General features: G+C 37.6%; 1 protein-coding gene across 1 annotated transcript in view; it reads left to right on the top strand.

Annotated features, from left to right (window-relative positions):
• The window catches only part of CCDC141 (coiled-coil domain containing 141), a 107306-nt gene that overhangs the window by 53132 nt on the left and 38744 nt on the right, over positions 1-15430 (top strand). Inside the window, exons 10-13 of the mRNA XM_075093604.1 lie at positions 2207-2379; positions 10692-10833; positions 12643-12762; positions 14704-14895. Coding sequence (XP_074949705.1) covers positions 2207-2379; positions 10692-10833; positions 12643-12762; positions 14704-14895 — 627 coding nt within the window. The remainder of the gene's footprint in view (positions 1-2206; positions 2380-10691; positions 10834-12642; positions 12763-14703; positions 14896-15430) is intronic.

Raw genomic sequence — 15430 nt, 5'->3', positions numbered from 1 at the left:
GAAAACCAAACCACAGAAGTATAGTGCTAGCATTGTGTTTGTGCCCTTACGTTCTGTTGTACATTTGGCTGCATTCTGTGTTATATTTGGTTTCACAAAGCAATGTTTTTCCGCATGTTTCACGCTCCTTGGCTCTTTTGTAACCATGTAGTTTCCTTGCTTTAAATATCAATCCATTTTTATGTCTGTGTAGTTATCTGCAGTTTGACTTTCTGCAGGGGAATCTCTGTAGCTATCCTCTGAGAATACTTGGGAAATGATATGTGGAATACCCTGAGATTGCTTTGGTGTGGCAAAAGCTTGAAAACGTTCACTTGGATAGCTTTAACTAAATAAATAAGGTTTTATTGAGTACAGTGTGTGTGCAGGTTCACATTTTTACTTAGCTGTGGAGTATGTTGTACCTTGGTGCATAAGTTACTTCAAAATTCATTTTTTGATTTTGAGCTCCAGGACACACATACATTCTTCTAACCACTTTAGGTGCTAGAGTTTTTTATCTCCTATGTGCCACTGTAAAATTAAAAATAATTCAAGATAGTATAGATAGTAACTAGCTTTAAAGTAAATGTACAGGAGGGACTTAGAGGTAGAGCAGTCTCTGCATGGAGCTGTAGGGATTGGAATACAGATCTCTGCATGATCCAGTGAAACTTAGTTTGTTTAACCTTCTAGACTCTCTTTTTCTGTGTTAATGGAATTTTCAGGTTTGTATGTGTTGTTAGTCAATGATTTTGTGGTGCTAACATTCAGTATTGGTAAAAATAAATAAATACATAAATAGAGTATTGCTGAGTAGAAACCTTGCTGAAAAATCCATTACTTTCTTTGGATCTTGGTAATTAGTAAAGCATAAGGAACTACAGAGAGACAATTGAACAGGCACAAGGCTTTGAAAGCAAGAAAGCTATAGGGAGCCAGATTACAGCAGATAAGCAAAGGATGCTCAGAAGGATTATATCCTTTATTTCATTGAAAAGATCTCAAAGTTATGATAAGGGGATGAGTAAGACAGATTGAACTAAAATAAAGCTAAAGCAAAAGCAAAGAATTAAAGTGGAAAAAAAAAATAAAACCACAAGAAAATTCACTATTCATGCTCTGTATGTATACAACCACAGAACTGACCAGAGTGGGAAAAGTGCATTGCATGACTTTTTTGCTGTTTTTTAAAATTACTTAAAATGGATCCCAGTCATGAAAAATGGTCAAGGTAACCATTAAGAAGGAAATTTAGCTAGAAATATCAAGATTGTTTTTGAATGATGTTTGGATTTATTACCAAGTGGGTTTCTTTTAATGGCAGGAAATGCCCAGAATGGCTCAGGAAAGAGGGATATTTCTGCTCATAGGAGTTATGCCCATGTTATCTTCAACTTGTTAGTGTTCATTTTAATTACAGCTTGTAAGGTTTTTGTCCTTTTCGCTAGCATAACTGTTGTTTTTCCCTACTAATCTTCAACGCTGAAGTGAAAAAAAACACCCTGTCATTAGTGTTAAGCATTTAGATCAGTAATAATAACTCTCCTGCGTCTTTAACGTGTGAATATGTAAGTTGTAAAGTATTTTTGCGTTATCAGCTGATAGATCAAATGATATAATTTCTAAAACCATATAATTTAATTTATGCTCTGGTACCACAGTTCCTCACAAAAAATCAGAGATATACACATGCTAATTCTTGAAAAGAGTCTAAGATAGAAGTAGAAGGCTGGATTTGTGTGTTTCATTGTTTAATTAACAGGCAGGTACCTTTCATTACCTTTTTAATAAATATATATTTAATTATAATTTATTTGTTGGATATACATTTGATATATTTAAAACATCAAAAAGAAGAATTTTTGTAAAACTAAGAGTGTGCTTCAACAGAACTTTGAGTGCTAATGTGCTGTATTACTCTCATTGTTTTGATTCTGCTTTAGTATGTCAAATTGGCCTGACTGCTGAAAAAATGGAGTAGTTTTCAATTCAAAAAGTAAGCATGATTTTGCATGCCCATACTTATATTAACTTGTTGAATTATATTTATGTTTTTCTGTGACTTGCAAAGTCAATATCAGGCCCTAAGTTAAAATATTGCTTTTAATTTCCAAAGAAATGTCAAATATTAAATGTCCATGGAGCATCTATTTATGTAAAAGAATATACATGCACATTTTAAATAGCAATATTGACAACAGATGCTTTCTTTTCATTTTTGCAGGTACTTGATGGTCTTGAAGGTATTGAGAATTATCTTAAAATCTTTAATTCAGAAGGCTTCCATTTGCCTATCTTGACAACGAAGTATGAGGAGTTACAGGAAGCAGTTAAATGTTGCACAGCGAGTGCCTTGCAAAAGGGACAAACCTTAGTTAATAAAGCAGATTCTCACAGGTAATCTCTCCATTTTTGCATATCTGCTGCATTTCTTCATATCTACATGTTGTTTTATAACTTGACTAGTTAGAATCAGGCTGCATTTAGAGGCAGTGTAGCTAACTAAGTAGATGTGTGTTTAAATGACCTGAAACTCAAAGTTTCTGCCATACTTTTCTGTTGCTATTTATACAAGCCAATCTCTTTAACAAATATCTTTAGGCATACTACATGCTACTTGTAAGAGTGGTGTCAAACAGTGGAATTGGTATGTTAGGGCAGTGTTCAGAAACAATGGTTTAGTTAACATTTTGGAAAAGTAAATATATGTAAATGAAAATTAAAATATCAATGGCTATGAACATGCCCTGCTGCCCAATGTAATCCTTTTAGACCTTTTCAAAAGTCATCATTACAACAATTATAATGTGATCTGACACAAGACAAAAACAGGTGTTAATCCAAGTGCAGAAAATATGGAAGTTTATCCAATTCTTGGTAGTTTTAATTAATGAATGAAATACTTTTTTTTTTCTTCCGAAGCTTTTGTTAACTACAGTGATGATGTACTCCACAGATATGATTTTTACACCCATGTAAAGCATAACTTAGTTTAGAAAGAGTCCTAGTGACTTAGTATCTCCTACTTTACAGGTCTTAGTAGGAGGCTTAGTAGGAGAAGGTTCTAATTCAAAGACAGAGGAGATGATCATGGCTGACGGTTGGGGTCAGCTTAGCTCTACCTTCCCATTACATGCTTATGTCCTTAATTATTCCTGAACTTCAAATAGCTTTACCTCAAAACAGCAACTGAAATCCTAGATAAGATTTTCATTTCATCTCATGACCTTGCAGAAGATTTTACCTAAAGTGTTTTCACCTGTCACCGCAGATGTAATTGGCTTGAACCTAGAAAAGGGACAAAATAGAAAATTCAAATAGAAAGTTGTTTTGGGAACGCATACAGCTGGCTTGACAGCTATTTTTACTGTGTCAGCATCTCCTGATATTTTAATTATATGGGAAGGAAAGGGATTTTACCAGTGAAACTTTGACTTTGATTCCTAAACCAGCCATAATTCCAGAACACATGCTGTTGTTCTCTAGGACTTGATGTTCAGCTAGACATTACCTCAACAGAAGCAGATATCATGTTTCAAATTATGTCTGCACAGCTAGGAACTCTGAAGTTTTTAATAGAATTAATCCCTAGAATAACATCACTAATTTTCTTTCTTCCTTATTAAGAGTTTTTTAAAAAATATTTAAACAGTCCAAATCAGCAGTGGGATAGTAAGATGTCATCAGTAGACATCAAGAAGAATGGGATGAATTTGTCAAAATAACCTTATCACTCATTTCTGGTAAAATTCAATAAAAACAGGTAATGTCACAGGCAGATCTCCCGTGTGCCAAAGTGCTGCTCAATATATTCTATAAATAAAGAAAGAAGATAAGATTTCTGCCTAGAAGATATCATAATTTTAAAAACTGCAAAGCAGTTGAAGCAGCAGTGATTTAGAGAAGGAAGGTGAAACTTAGTATCAATAGCCAGTATCAGTAGAAATGTGTCTTGCTGTTTTTAAAGAACAGTGAAAAATTCCAGGCTTTCAAATATTTTAAATGTCTACTTGCATCATAAAAATAAATAGCTATCTTTCTAAGAAAGCAAATGCAGAATATTATGGCTTTTCAGCTTTTTCCCCGCTACCTTCAGGCCTCTTTGCCTGAATGTAATGAATTTGCCATACGTTTCAATGAATACCTTTTGTGCAGGTGGAACACTGTATGTTCTTAGGCATGGGCTTGAAGATTACAATCATGGAATAACTTAAACTGGCAAGGAACTCTGGTGGTCATTTGGTGCAATCCCTTGCTTAAAACCTGTTGCTCAGGGCCAAATTTTGAATATCATCAAGGATGGAGATTCCATAGCCTCTCTGGGTGACCTCTTCTGGTGCTTAAGCGTTCTTGTGAAGCATGTTTTTCTTATATCTAGCCAAAATTTCTGTTGCTGCAACTTGTGAGCATCGCCTCTTGCCCTTCTACTGTACACCTCTGAAAAGACTCTGGTCCTGTCTTTTGTATAACCCCACTTTCTCATTGATAATGAAAGAGGATGATTAGATCACCTCTGCACCTCTTCTCTACTCTGAACAGAGTTCTGCTAACAGCCCCTTGTACATCATATGCTTCAGCTTTTGGCCATCTTGGTGACCTCTGCTCAATTCACTTCAGCTTCTCTGTTTTGTATCATGGGGACCCAAACTGGACAAACTGGCCTCCAGATGCAGTTTCACAAGCCCTTAACAGAGAGGAGTAATCTGTTGGGTAGTCTCTTCCAGATGCAACTCAGCCTGGGGCTAGTCTTCAATGCCACAAGGATGATCCTGACTCATGTTCAACTTTTTGTACACCAAGTGTAGGTTTATTTGCCTAACCCATGGCTTTAGGAGGTACCCAGAATGCTCCCAGCCAGCTCGTAAACCTAATAATGGTGACACAGTGAGTCCTGTCAGCAAATGTGGTAAGGTGTTATATTCCAGAATACTAAATTCCACCAGAAATGTTCCTGTGTTGAAAGAGGAAAGAGAGAGGCCTCTCTTTTGTCATGTATAAGCCACTGTGTGCTCCTTAAAAGCTGGCCAGTATTTAGCCCAGTGATTAACCCACATGGGACAAGAAGATTTGTATGAACAGCTGAGGTAGATTTGGACAGAAAACAGACCCCCATCAAGACTAAATCCTGATTATTATTCTGTTCCCCTTATTGCACCATTCATTGGTAGTCTTACCTGCCCTCACAGGCTTCCTATTTCCCTTATCTAACTGGACTGGAAATCCTGAGGGACCTGGAAGTCACCATTTGAAGGTGGTGAAGGGTGTGGATCTTCTCTTCCATTTTGCCAGTTCGAGGGAAGGGAGCAGCCAGAAACAGGCACATAATTTATATCAACTCCTGGCTACATGGCTGGTGCCACTGTGAGGGGTTTGGCTTTTATGACAATGAAGTGTTCTTCAATGACTACAACATGCTAGGGAGGAATGGAATCCACCTGTCCAAAAGGGCTAAGGGAATCTTCAGCAGTAGGCTGGCTGACTTGGTGAGGCAGGCTTTAAACTGAAAGACTTGGGGGGTGGGATCTGCTGCGAAAGTGCTCACACCAGCACGTCCAATGGGGGAGTAAGTCAGGCCAAGCAGTGTGGTAACAAATGTTCTGTAGTTGTCTCCCAAGATGTGAAACAGAAGAGTAATCACCTCAAGTGTATATATACAAATGCATACAGTCTAGGCAACAAACAGGAGGAACTGGAGCTCCATGCCCACTCAGACATCATAGGAGTAACTGAAACATGGTGGGACAACTCAAATGATTGGGGGATCACAATGGACGGTTACAGGCTCTTTCATAAGGACAGGCAGGGTAGAAGAGGTGGAGGAGTCGCACTCTAAGGAAAACTTCGAATGTATTGAAGTCAACTATGGTGATTGTGACTGCTCTATCGAATGCCTCTGGGTTAAAGTCAAAGGGGTCATCTCCAAGCAGGACCTCACAGTGGGCACCTGCTATCGACCTCCTAACCACAACGATGCTGATGAAGCGATATTTGGGGCACTAAAGCAAGCTTTTGGCCAACAGAACCTGGTCTTGATGGGTGACTTCAACCACCCAGACATCTGCTGGAAGAACAATATGGCAGCTCACTTGCCATCCACCAAGTTCCTGGAATGCATAGATGACTGTTTCATCATACAAATGTTAGATATGCCAACCAGGAATGAGGCACTGCTGGACTTGCTATTCACAAGCCAAGAAAGCCTGCGTTGTAATATCTTGGTTAATGATAGCCTTGGCTGCAGTGACCACAATATTGTGGGGCTTGGGATCCTGCTGAGTGTGCTGAAGGTCAGCTCTAAGACAAGGATTCTGGATTTTAGAAGAACAAACTTCAGTTCACTCCGGGCTCAGTTGGGAGGGATTCAATGGGAAGCTTCCATGGAAGACAAAGGAACTAGTGAGTGCTGGGAGTTCTTCAAGAACTCTCTATGGGAAGAACAAAACCAGTTTATCCCCTACAAAGGAAAGGGAAGTAAGTGGAGCAAGAGGCCCCCTTGGCTCAACCATGACCATCTGGGTCTACTCAGATCTAAAAGGGAAGCATACCAGAGATGGAGAAGTGGAGGATTATCTGTTGATAGCTACAAGGGCATTGCCAGAGCATGCAGAGGTGCAGTTAGAAAAACAAAGGCCCAGCTCGAATTGAAACTGGCCTGGTCGTAGATGTCAAAAATAACAAGAAAGGTTTCTTCAGGTAGGTCAACCACAAGCAGAAAAAGAAGGAAAACACAGGCCCACTGTTGAACAGAATAGGAGAGTCAATCACTAACGATGCTGAAAAGGCAGAGGTCCTCAACACTTTCTTCACCTCGGTCTATACCAGCACTGTTGGGTCCCAGCCTTTGGGAACGAAATTGCTGATTGATCCAAACACTGACCCACCATCAGTGAAGGAAGAGTTAGTACATGAATTATTACAGGAGCTTGACCCCTACAAATTGATGGCCCTGACACCATCCACCCGAGGGTGTTGAGAGAGCTGGCTGACATCATCACAAGGCCACTCTCCACAATCTTCAAGAAGTTGTGGAGAACGGGGGATGTCCCAGAGGACTGGAGGAAGGCAAATGTTACCCCTATCTACAAGAAAGGCTCAAGGGAGGATCTGGATAACTATAGGCCCATCAGCCTTACTTCAATCCCTGGGAAAGTTATGGAACAAATCCTCCTGGGGGGCCATCACAAGTCAATTGAAGCACGTGATTGGGAAAAACCAACATGGCTTTGCTAAGGGCAGATTGTGCTTGACAAATCTGGTGGCCTTCTATGACAAAGTGACTTGCCTGGTTGACATAGGGTGGGTGGTGGATATTGTCTACCTGCACTTCCTCAGGGCCTTTGATACAGTCCCCCACAGCCTCCTCCTGCAGAAATTAATGCGTTACGGCCTAGACAAGTTGCCTGTGCAGTGGGTGGGGAATTGGCTGACAGGCTGCACCCAAAGGGTGGTGGAAATAGCTCTTTTTCAAACTGGCAACCCATCACAAGTGGAGTCCCCCAGGGATTGATATTGGGCCCGATGTTATTTAACATCTTAATAAGTGATCTGGATAATGGATCAAGTGTAGCCTGATGAAGTTTGCAGATGACACCAAATTGAGTGGGGAAGTAGACACTCCGGAAGGGAGAGCTGCTCTGCAGGAAGATCTGGATAGGCTGGAAGAGTGGGCCAGCAAGAACCTTATGAAGGTCAACAAGGGCAAGTGTAAGGTCATGCACCTGGGAAAACGTAATCGGGGAGTGCAGCACAGACTGGGATCCACCTGGCTGGAGAGCAGCTCTGTGGAAAGGGACCTGGGGGGCCTGGTGGACAGGAAGCTCAACATGAGCAGTGTGCTGCTGCGGCCAAGAAGGCCAAGAGGATGCTGGGTTGCATCAAAAAGGGCATCACCAGCAGAGATAAAGAAGTCATTATCCCACTCTAGTCAGCGTTTGTCAGGCCACACCTGGAGTACTGTGTGCAGTTCTGGTCCCTGCTATACAAAAAGGATTTGGACAGGCTGGAAGGGGTCCAGAGAAGGGCCACCAAGATGATCAAAGGATTGAGAAGCCTGCCATACGAGGATAGGTTGAGGGAACTGGGTTTGTTCAGCCTTGAGAAAAGGAGGCTCAGAGGGGATCTCATCACCATGTACCAGTACTTAAGGGGTAGCTCCAAAGAAGATGGAGTCTCCCTTTCTACAAGGAGTCCCATGGAGAGGACAAGGGGGAATGGACACAAGTTGCTCTTGGGGAGATTCCGATTGGACGCAAGAGGGAAATCGACTCGGCCACATTGGACACCTTCAAGATTCGGCTGGACAGGGTGCTGGGCCATCTTGTCTAGACTGTGCTCTTCCTAGAGAGGTTGGACTAGATGATCCCTGAGGTCCCTTCCAACCTGTGATTCTGTGATCTGTTAAAATAGCTGTTTTTCTATAAGAGACAAGAAAGTATGATCTGACAGTGGGATACATAGCTGTTAAGTATTTTCAATCTGGTTGGATTCTTGAACTGTATTTGAATTTGAAAATAGCTGCCAGCTCCCTGAAGGAGTAACTGGAGCACAGTAATTTTAGAATTCCTTCATCATTTGTGATAGAGAAGGTATTCTATGCTCTGCTACTTGCATGACTTTACTAGTTTTAAAAAAGAAGCCAGATTCTCCAGTTTTTCAGACAATATATTTATTAATAAAGTGAAAGAACCATCTGACCTTGCTCAGGTTGGGTGACACTTTGTCAGTTTTGATGAGGTGATGCCATGAATTGCACTGTATCTTCTGAATGAGGATACTGGAAAATTCATTTTTAATGCAATATCAAAGTGGCTGCCATGTGTAGTACTGGTTTAAATGCACCAAGAGAAGACAGAGTACATGAACATTAAGAGAATTAAAATGTAGATGGATTTCTGTACACACATTGTTTTATTGTTTTAATTTTTAGAGTACCTGAAAATAAGCTGGGCAGTTTGTATTCACATGATAAGACAGATCTAGTGGTTTATTATTTACAAATCTAATACTGATACCTTCACATTGAGGGAAGGCTATGTTTAAGGCTAGTGACGCTGACTTCAGTGGCGTAACTGGAAATCCAACTTACAGCAAAAATGGAGAAATACTATGTTCATTCTGTCCTACTTTCAAATCTTGAGGCGTGTTGCAGCCTTATACTAAAAAACAGTCCAAATAAATGATAATGCTGTAAATGTTTGCATTGAAGGGAAATAGATTATAGAAAAGTGACAGAAGTCAGTTCTTTCTTGTAATCTTAGTGTTTCAAAATTAAAATACTGGTAAGTCTGATTTTTAGCTCATATTTTTAAATTAAAACCAGCTAGAAAAACAGGAGCCAAAAATTATATGTATCAATTATAAAAAAAAAATACAATCGGTGCGTTTTGTCCATTAAGGGAGCCCTTGTTACTTTGCCAGCCAATTAGCTTGCCTATGAATGTAAGAACTTCTTTATTTTACTGCTGTTATAAATTTATTGCATTAATTCATAACAAACCAATTATACTTTCAAAGAGTTTATTGATATCTAAATTATCATTTCCAGAAACTATAAATACTATTCTTTTATTGCTTTTTTAAAAGGAGTGGTGCTAGTAGAAGTTTTTAAACATACCTCTTTTTAAGCAGTACTGAAATAGAGGAGTGACACACTTAAAATGTAAGGATAAAGTGCAAACTAACAGGTTGCTTATTTTTGAAAGAATAATTTACAGAATTTGAAACCACCTACTCCCTAAAAAGGACTTAAAATTTGGTTTCTCTTTGTGATCAGTTCTTGGATCAGATTCAAACAGAATGATCTATTAATACCATAATTCATTTTAGTAGTGCAGACTAAGGTTTTTTCTTTAAGGTTCCAGAATTTAACTTTCTGAGCCTGATCTGAAGTGAGGAGAAAATTTCCTTTAATTTTAGAGGACAAAGGAGGAAACCGGTATTAACATAAGTTTCTGATTAAACAAAAGTAATGAAAAACATATTTTGAATATGTTTGTCTTACAAAAAAATCTTACAATGAATAAATGTCAGTAGTAAATCAGTATGTGGGTCTATTTTTCTATATATCAAAACCTCAGTTCTTAATTGTATGTTGTGACTTCTTTACCATTTGAAGAGGACTGCCTCAAGTATTCAGATTGTGCGTTGCTTCCCTGATATTAAATGTTTGAAGTTATAAAACAAGCTGTTGTTTTTTAAATTGATGTTGTCTTTATTCCTGTTAAAACAACATCAGTAAAGAAATGTTGACTTAGAATGTACATGATATTGTTTCTTCAGCAACTGTAAAAAGACTGAAATACTTGAAAGCCAAAAGAAAACATTCTTTTTAAACTAGAAGTGATACACCATATATTTTCACTCTTTTTAGGCTTGTCTTTTTGTGTTTAGACTTTAGGTAGTATAGCTAAAGTAAAAATTATTTGTGAAACAAGGCACTTCTCAGTGAATCAGGATATCTGGCACATGAATCTAACTTACGCACTGGTGATAAATGATTTTTTTGGAAATGTCATTTCTGTGTTCTACTCTATCAATTTTGTTTCGATTCATTTTAACATTGCTCTTGGTTATTTTTCTTTTAAAGGTCACAGTTTAAAATTCATAAGTTATACAAATCAACAGAAAAGATGTTGATTTTTTAAAATCATTATCATCCTAATTGTTGAGCAAAAATGAGAAATAACAACAGTTCTACTTTTCCATTTTAGCTCTTGGGTGAAAGGAATACAGAAAATGATGGAATATGTTAAAAAAAAAGTAGACCTAGTAATCAGGCAGTGTCCAGATTATGAAGAACTTAGTTTGAAGAAACAACAATGGACTGCCCTGCTTGAAGATCATCTAAATAAGGTACATTATAATCTGTCATCATCTTAATGCATTCATGACCAGTACATTGCATTTCCATAATTTAGCTATGTCAATATTAAAGTTGACTCAAATAATTACAAATAGCATATTGGTTTGATAGAGAGCACACAGTAGTTGTTAGAATGCTGAATGCTGTTATCAGCACAGATGAACCTAAATCTGTTCCGAAAAATATTCAGCTCTTTACATGAGAACATTTTACCAGTGATCTTCAATAAAGCATGGATTTGCTTAGATAATGAGCTATTATAATTTGCTCTTTTGGAAAAGAAGTGAGTAATCAGGACTGTGCCCTGTGTGCACGTTTCCTATACTGTTTCTGTGTATTCTGTTTCATTTGGCTGATGATAAAAATAGAAGAGTGGCAAAACTGAAGGTTAATAAGCATGGTGACTGTGAACCACAGAAAATTTTCAGTAAGGCTGAAGGAGAGTAGGTTCTGTTCACTGTAAAATTTCCCTTTATTCATTTATTATGCTGATGTATCAAGGATGTCACAGCCTTGTTTAAGCTGCTGAATGCAGTACTGCAGACCTTTTTAATGACTTGTCAGAGATGGAATAGACACATGGCTCCTAAATAAGGTTCTATGTGTAAATTCAAATTGAAAAATATAATATTTCAACAAAGTTCATAATGAAGGAAATCCCAGACTGTAGGCCAAAAAAAGTAAGTAAAATTTAATGACTGAATAATTAAGTCTGCAATCAGATGTTTATAATGAACTGTTCTGAATTGAAAGGGAAGTCAATTTACCATAAACTGGTCCCTTTACGTACAACGTAAGTAGAAGAGGCCTGGTGGTATTAGAATGCAGTGAAAATACTGTTGTGTTTAGCTGAAAATAACAGGTCTGCTGGTAGCTGTTGTTGGTCTTGTAGAAATGATGGTACCAGCTTATTGTGAATCTTAATCTAAAACTTCAATTATTAAGGTAATTTTTACTCAAAACTGTAGACCCCAATTTTAACATAGTTTCATTCTCAGTTTGTTCTAATCACTTTGATCCCAGTCTTGCATTAGAGAACACTCTGAAGATTTGAGTCATAATACATGAATTTTCATTACAGTGAACAGTGCTTATTGTTATATTCCTACCAAGCAAAACACTTTCATTTCAACCTTCTGCTAATGTAAAGTACCCCAAAGAATCTGGTGCTAAATTAAAATACCCATGAGCTTCATTTAATAAAGTTTGAAGCTCAGTCAGCAGCCACTTCTTAAAATCTATGGTACAAGTTAATTCATATATCTTATAATAACTATACATACTATGTCTAGTATCATCTGCCTCTGATCTTCATAAGCTGTTTTGTTATCATCATGCACATATAACATCTTACAATGAAATGGAGTTGTGTACATGTATCTGCACAAAAATAGGTTTCTTGGCTTGGCAGAGAAGATTTAAATGTACTTTCTGAAAAAATAAAAAAGCATAATAAAAGTATTTCTGCTACGGTTATAATATCTAGGTTATAATGCAGTTGTGCCTTACTGAAATAACAAGCCTGGGTTATTTAGGATAAAGGAAAACACTAGCAACAAAATGAGAGCAAACAGGATTTTTTTTTTTTCTCAAATCCTGACTACACCTGTTAGAATTTTCTTAGGAGAAATAGTAGAAATTTCTTCCTTTATATTTTCATTCCTGAATTTCCCTGATTATATGAAGTATGTAATCTAAACACAAACAGACAAGTGTTACTTCACTTTTTCTGTACAAAGTGATGTTTTATACTGTGTACTTGTATAGATTAACTATATAAATAATGCTTTCAAATAAAGGTATCGCAGTCGATTAAAAAAATCACCCCGATGCTTGCAGTTGGTATGGAGATTGGTTCATATTTGTCTGAGTCGGAAAGAGTTTTGAACAAGCACCTTGAACTTGCGAAACAAATGAAGGTAAAATAAAATGAAGCTTTAATAATGTTAAGTACTTTAAGAAACAAGTGCATGCTGTACGCCATTCTAAATAAGGTGAGAGGCTGAGTTTCTTGTGCATTCCTGGAAAGAACACAGGTCTATAGTTTAGCTTAAAACTGTAGTTAATGAACAAAACAACAGAAAACATTACAAGGTAGTCCTTCTTATATCATTGGTTGTCCCCATTGTCCTTATCATATTATTTGTCACTACTTCAGGATCCCAGTATTGACAGATCCCTTCAAATGTGGATTGCTGCTCCTACCCTGAGGAACCAAGTTTAAAAATTGTCTAGACAGTCAGAGGCACAGAAAACTCTTGTGGTTTATTATGCCAAATAAAAGGGATGAATCAGCAAAAAATGAAAAAGTGGTTCCCAGGTGGAGAAACTCTGAAGCGGGCTGTAAAGTTGCCATCAGATATTCATTGGTCATGTTAGGGATGCAGCCACAGTATGAGCACTGCAGGACTCAGCTCTGTAACACAGATGAGGCTATTTTTAAGTCGCATCCAGGGCCTTTCCATCTCCTGTAGCAGTACTGCAGTATCTGAAAGAGGTTTAAAACCAGCTGAATCCCCTCCATGATCTTGGCACAGGTGCGTTTTTTCATGGCTAGGCTGAACAACATGGCAGTATATATCTTAGGGGTATCCTATGTTCTAGGAATTCTTAAAACTCCATTATTCCTATGGAGTTCTTTTTTGTTTGAGGCAACAGTTTATGGAACCCAAGAGCTGGATCTGTACAGTGTCTGTGGAAATAAAACTAGCTTTAAGAAAATTCTGGAGAGCACAGACTAAGAATATGAAAAGTTCAGCAGATGAGCAAGACTCTTTTTTGTTCCACAAGACTGTATAATGGCTTTTAGTGTCTTTTCTGCTAAACGTTTGCATGGCAGGGTGTTACCTTTGTTAGTTGCAGTGTACAATCTGCCCTGACTATAGTCACCTTTCCTACCTAGCCTTTCAGTGGATTGTGATATGCTAGAATTTGTGCTCTTGGCTGAATGTCAGAGGTACATATGCTAAGTGGTTTTGAGTTAAATATGTAAAAGTAGATGAGTACATAGATATAGATATATGAACCTATGAGTTAAGACAGTGAATTCGAAAACCAGAATCCCATCTGAATCATGGAAAATGTTAGTAACTCTGCTCTTGCTCAGACAGCATACTGTGACTTTTCCTGGGTCTGAGCAGTTGATGCAGTAACAGATATGACCCACCATTTACTCTCCATCTGATTTCTGCAGATTTGCTGCATGTAAGAACATTGGTTTGGGTTGGAATACAGGGTAGTCTACCTTGATGGGCAGGGATTAATCTGGAACTAGGAAGCAAGTATTGATTCAAGAATGAAGATATGAATGGAACTAAGATTCATAAGGCAAAATGGTACAAGGAGAGGCCTTAAAACAATTATAGCAGTAGCCTTATGAAGACCCAGTGCTTCTGGAGTCTCACTCTAAAGTGGACACTGAGTTCTACGAGAATTGAACATCAGACAGGCAGCTAAGAAGGATTTAGATTCGAGAGAATCTGTTCAGAAAGTTGGGCTATACTGTTTATTAAAGGAATTATATCAGTTCTGGCTATCGATGTTCCCATATGGAATGCTTCTGTTGTTTTCATCCTTACACTGTGATGTGGCTTACTTAATCTGAATGTTGAGATTCCTACCTTTTTTTTTTTCCTTTCAAAATAGGTATCTTAATAACTATATCCATAGTTTTTAAGTGTCAAAATGTTACAGGAAAGCAATGGTTATTTTCAGCATATAATGACGATCATGAGTTCTTCTTCAACTAAGTAATTGAATTTTATATAAGAAAGGAATACTGGTGAAAATTAATGTGATATCAATATTCACAAGTCCTTTTCAGCCATTATACATATTGTTCTATGCTTGTTCCCTCAAAGGAAACTTCACATGAACTGGAAGAAGCTGGGAGAATCATCAAAGATATGGAAGAATTTGAACCTGAGCAGGTGGCAGCTTTTTCTCGCAGAACTGACTTTCTGAACGAAGAACTGAAAAAAATTGAAAAAAATATTAGTCCCAAACTAGAAATTCTAGAAACTTATGTGGCCTTTTTAAAGTCAGCTATGGAGGTAAAGATTACCTATTTAGTCTCTAACCAAACTGTGAAAATCTTACATGTGAAAAATGTGCTTTTATCTAGCTAAGACAAATCCTGTAGATGCTGTGCCATGGAAACACTGTAAGTCTTTGTAAGATCCTTTCTATTTTAAAGGAGATCTGTTCCATCAGAGCAAGCATCCCTCGTCATCAAACTTGCATCAGCATAATGACTAGTCTATGTAGGTTTTGTACTGATTTAAATCAATATAATCAATTCAATACCAATATAATTTTGGTAGCTGTGCTAATGATGCCCAGGGCAGTTAATTTTCATTTTGATGTAATGTTTGTTTTAATATTCTGTAACACTGTTGTTATTTTACATTTAGAAAGAAATTGAGGATGAAATGGAACATATCAGATAAAATTTGCCGTAGGATTTATTTATTTGATGATAAACTGCCAAAAAATTGGATTATGTCTACTTTCGATTATTGGTAACCTCAGTTACTTCATATTAAACAGATCTGTGAAAATCATTGCATTGATACACTGGTCTATAAT

Source organism: Phalacrocorax aristotelis, chromosome 5, assembly GCF_949628215.1.
Source record: "Phalacrocorax aristotelis chromosome 5, bGulAri2.1, whole genome shotgun sequence".
Lineage (NCBI taxonomy): Eukaryota > Metazoa > Chordata > Aves > Suliformes > Phalacrocoracidae > Phalacrocorax > Phalacrocorax aristotelis.
The sequence above is the reverse complement of the archived record's forward strand: the minus strand, read 5'-3'. Positions and strand labels throughout refer to the sequence as shown.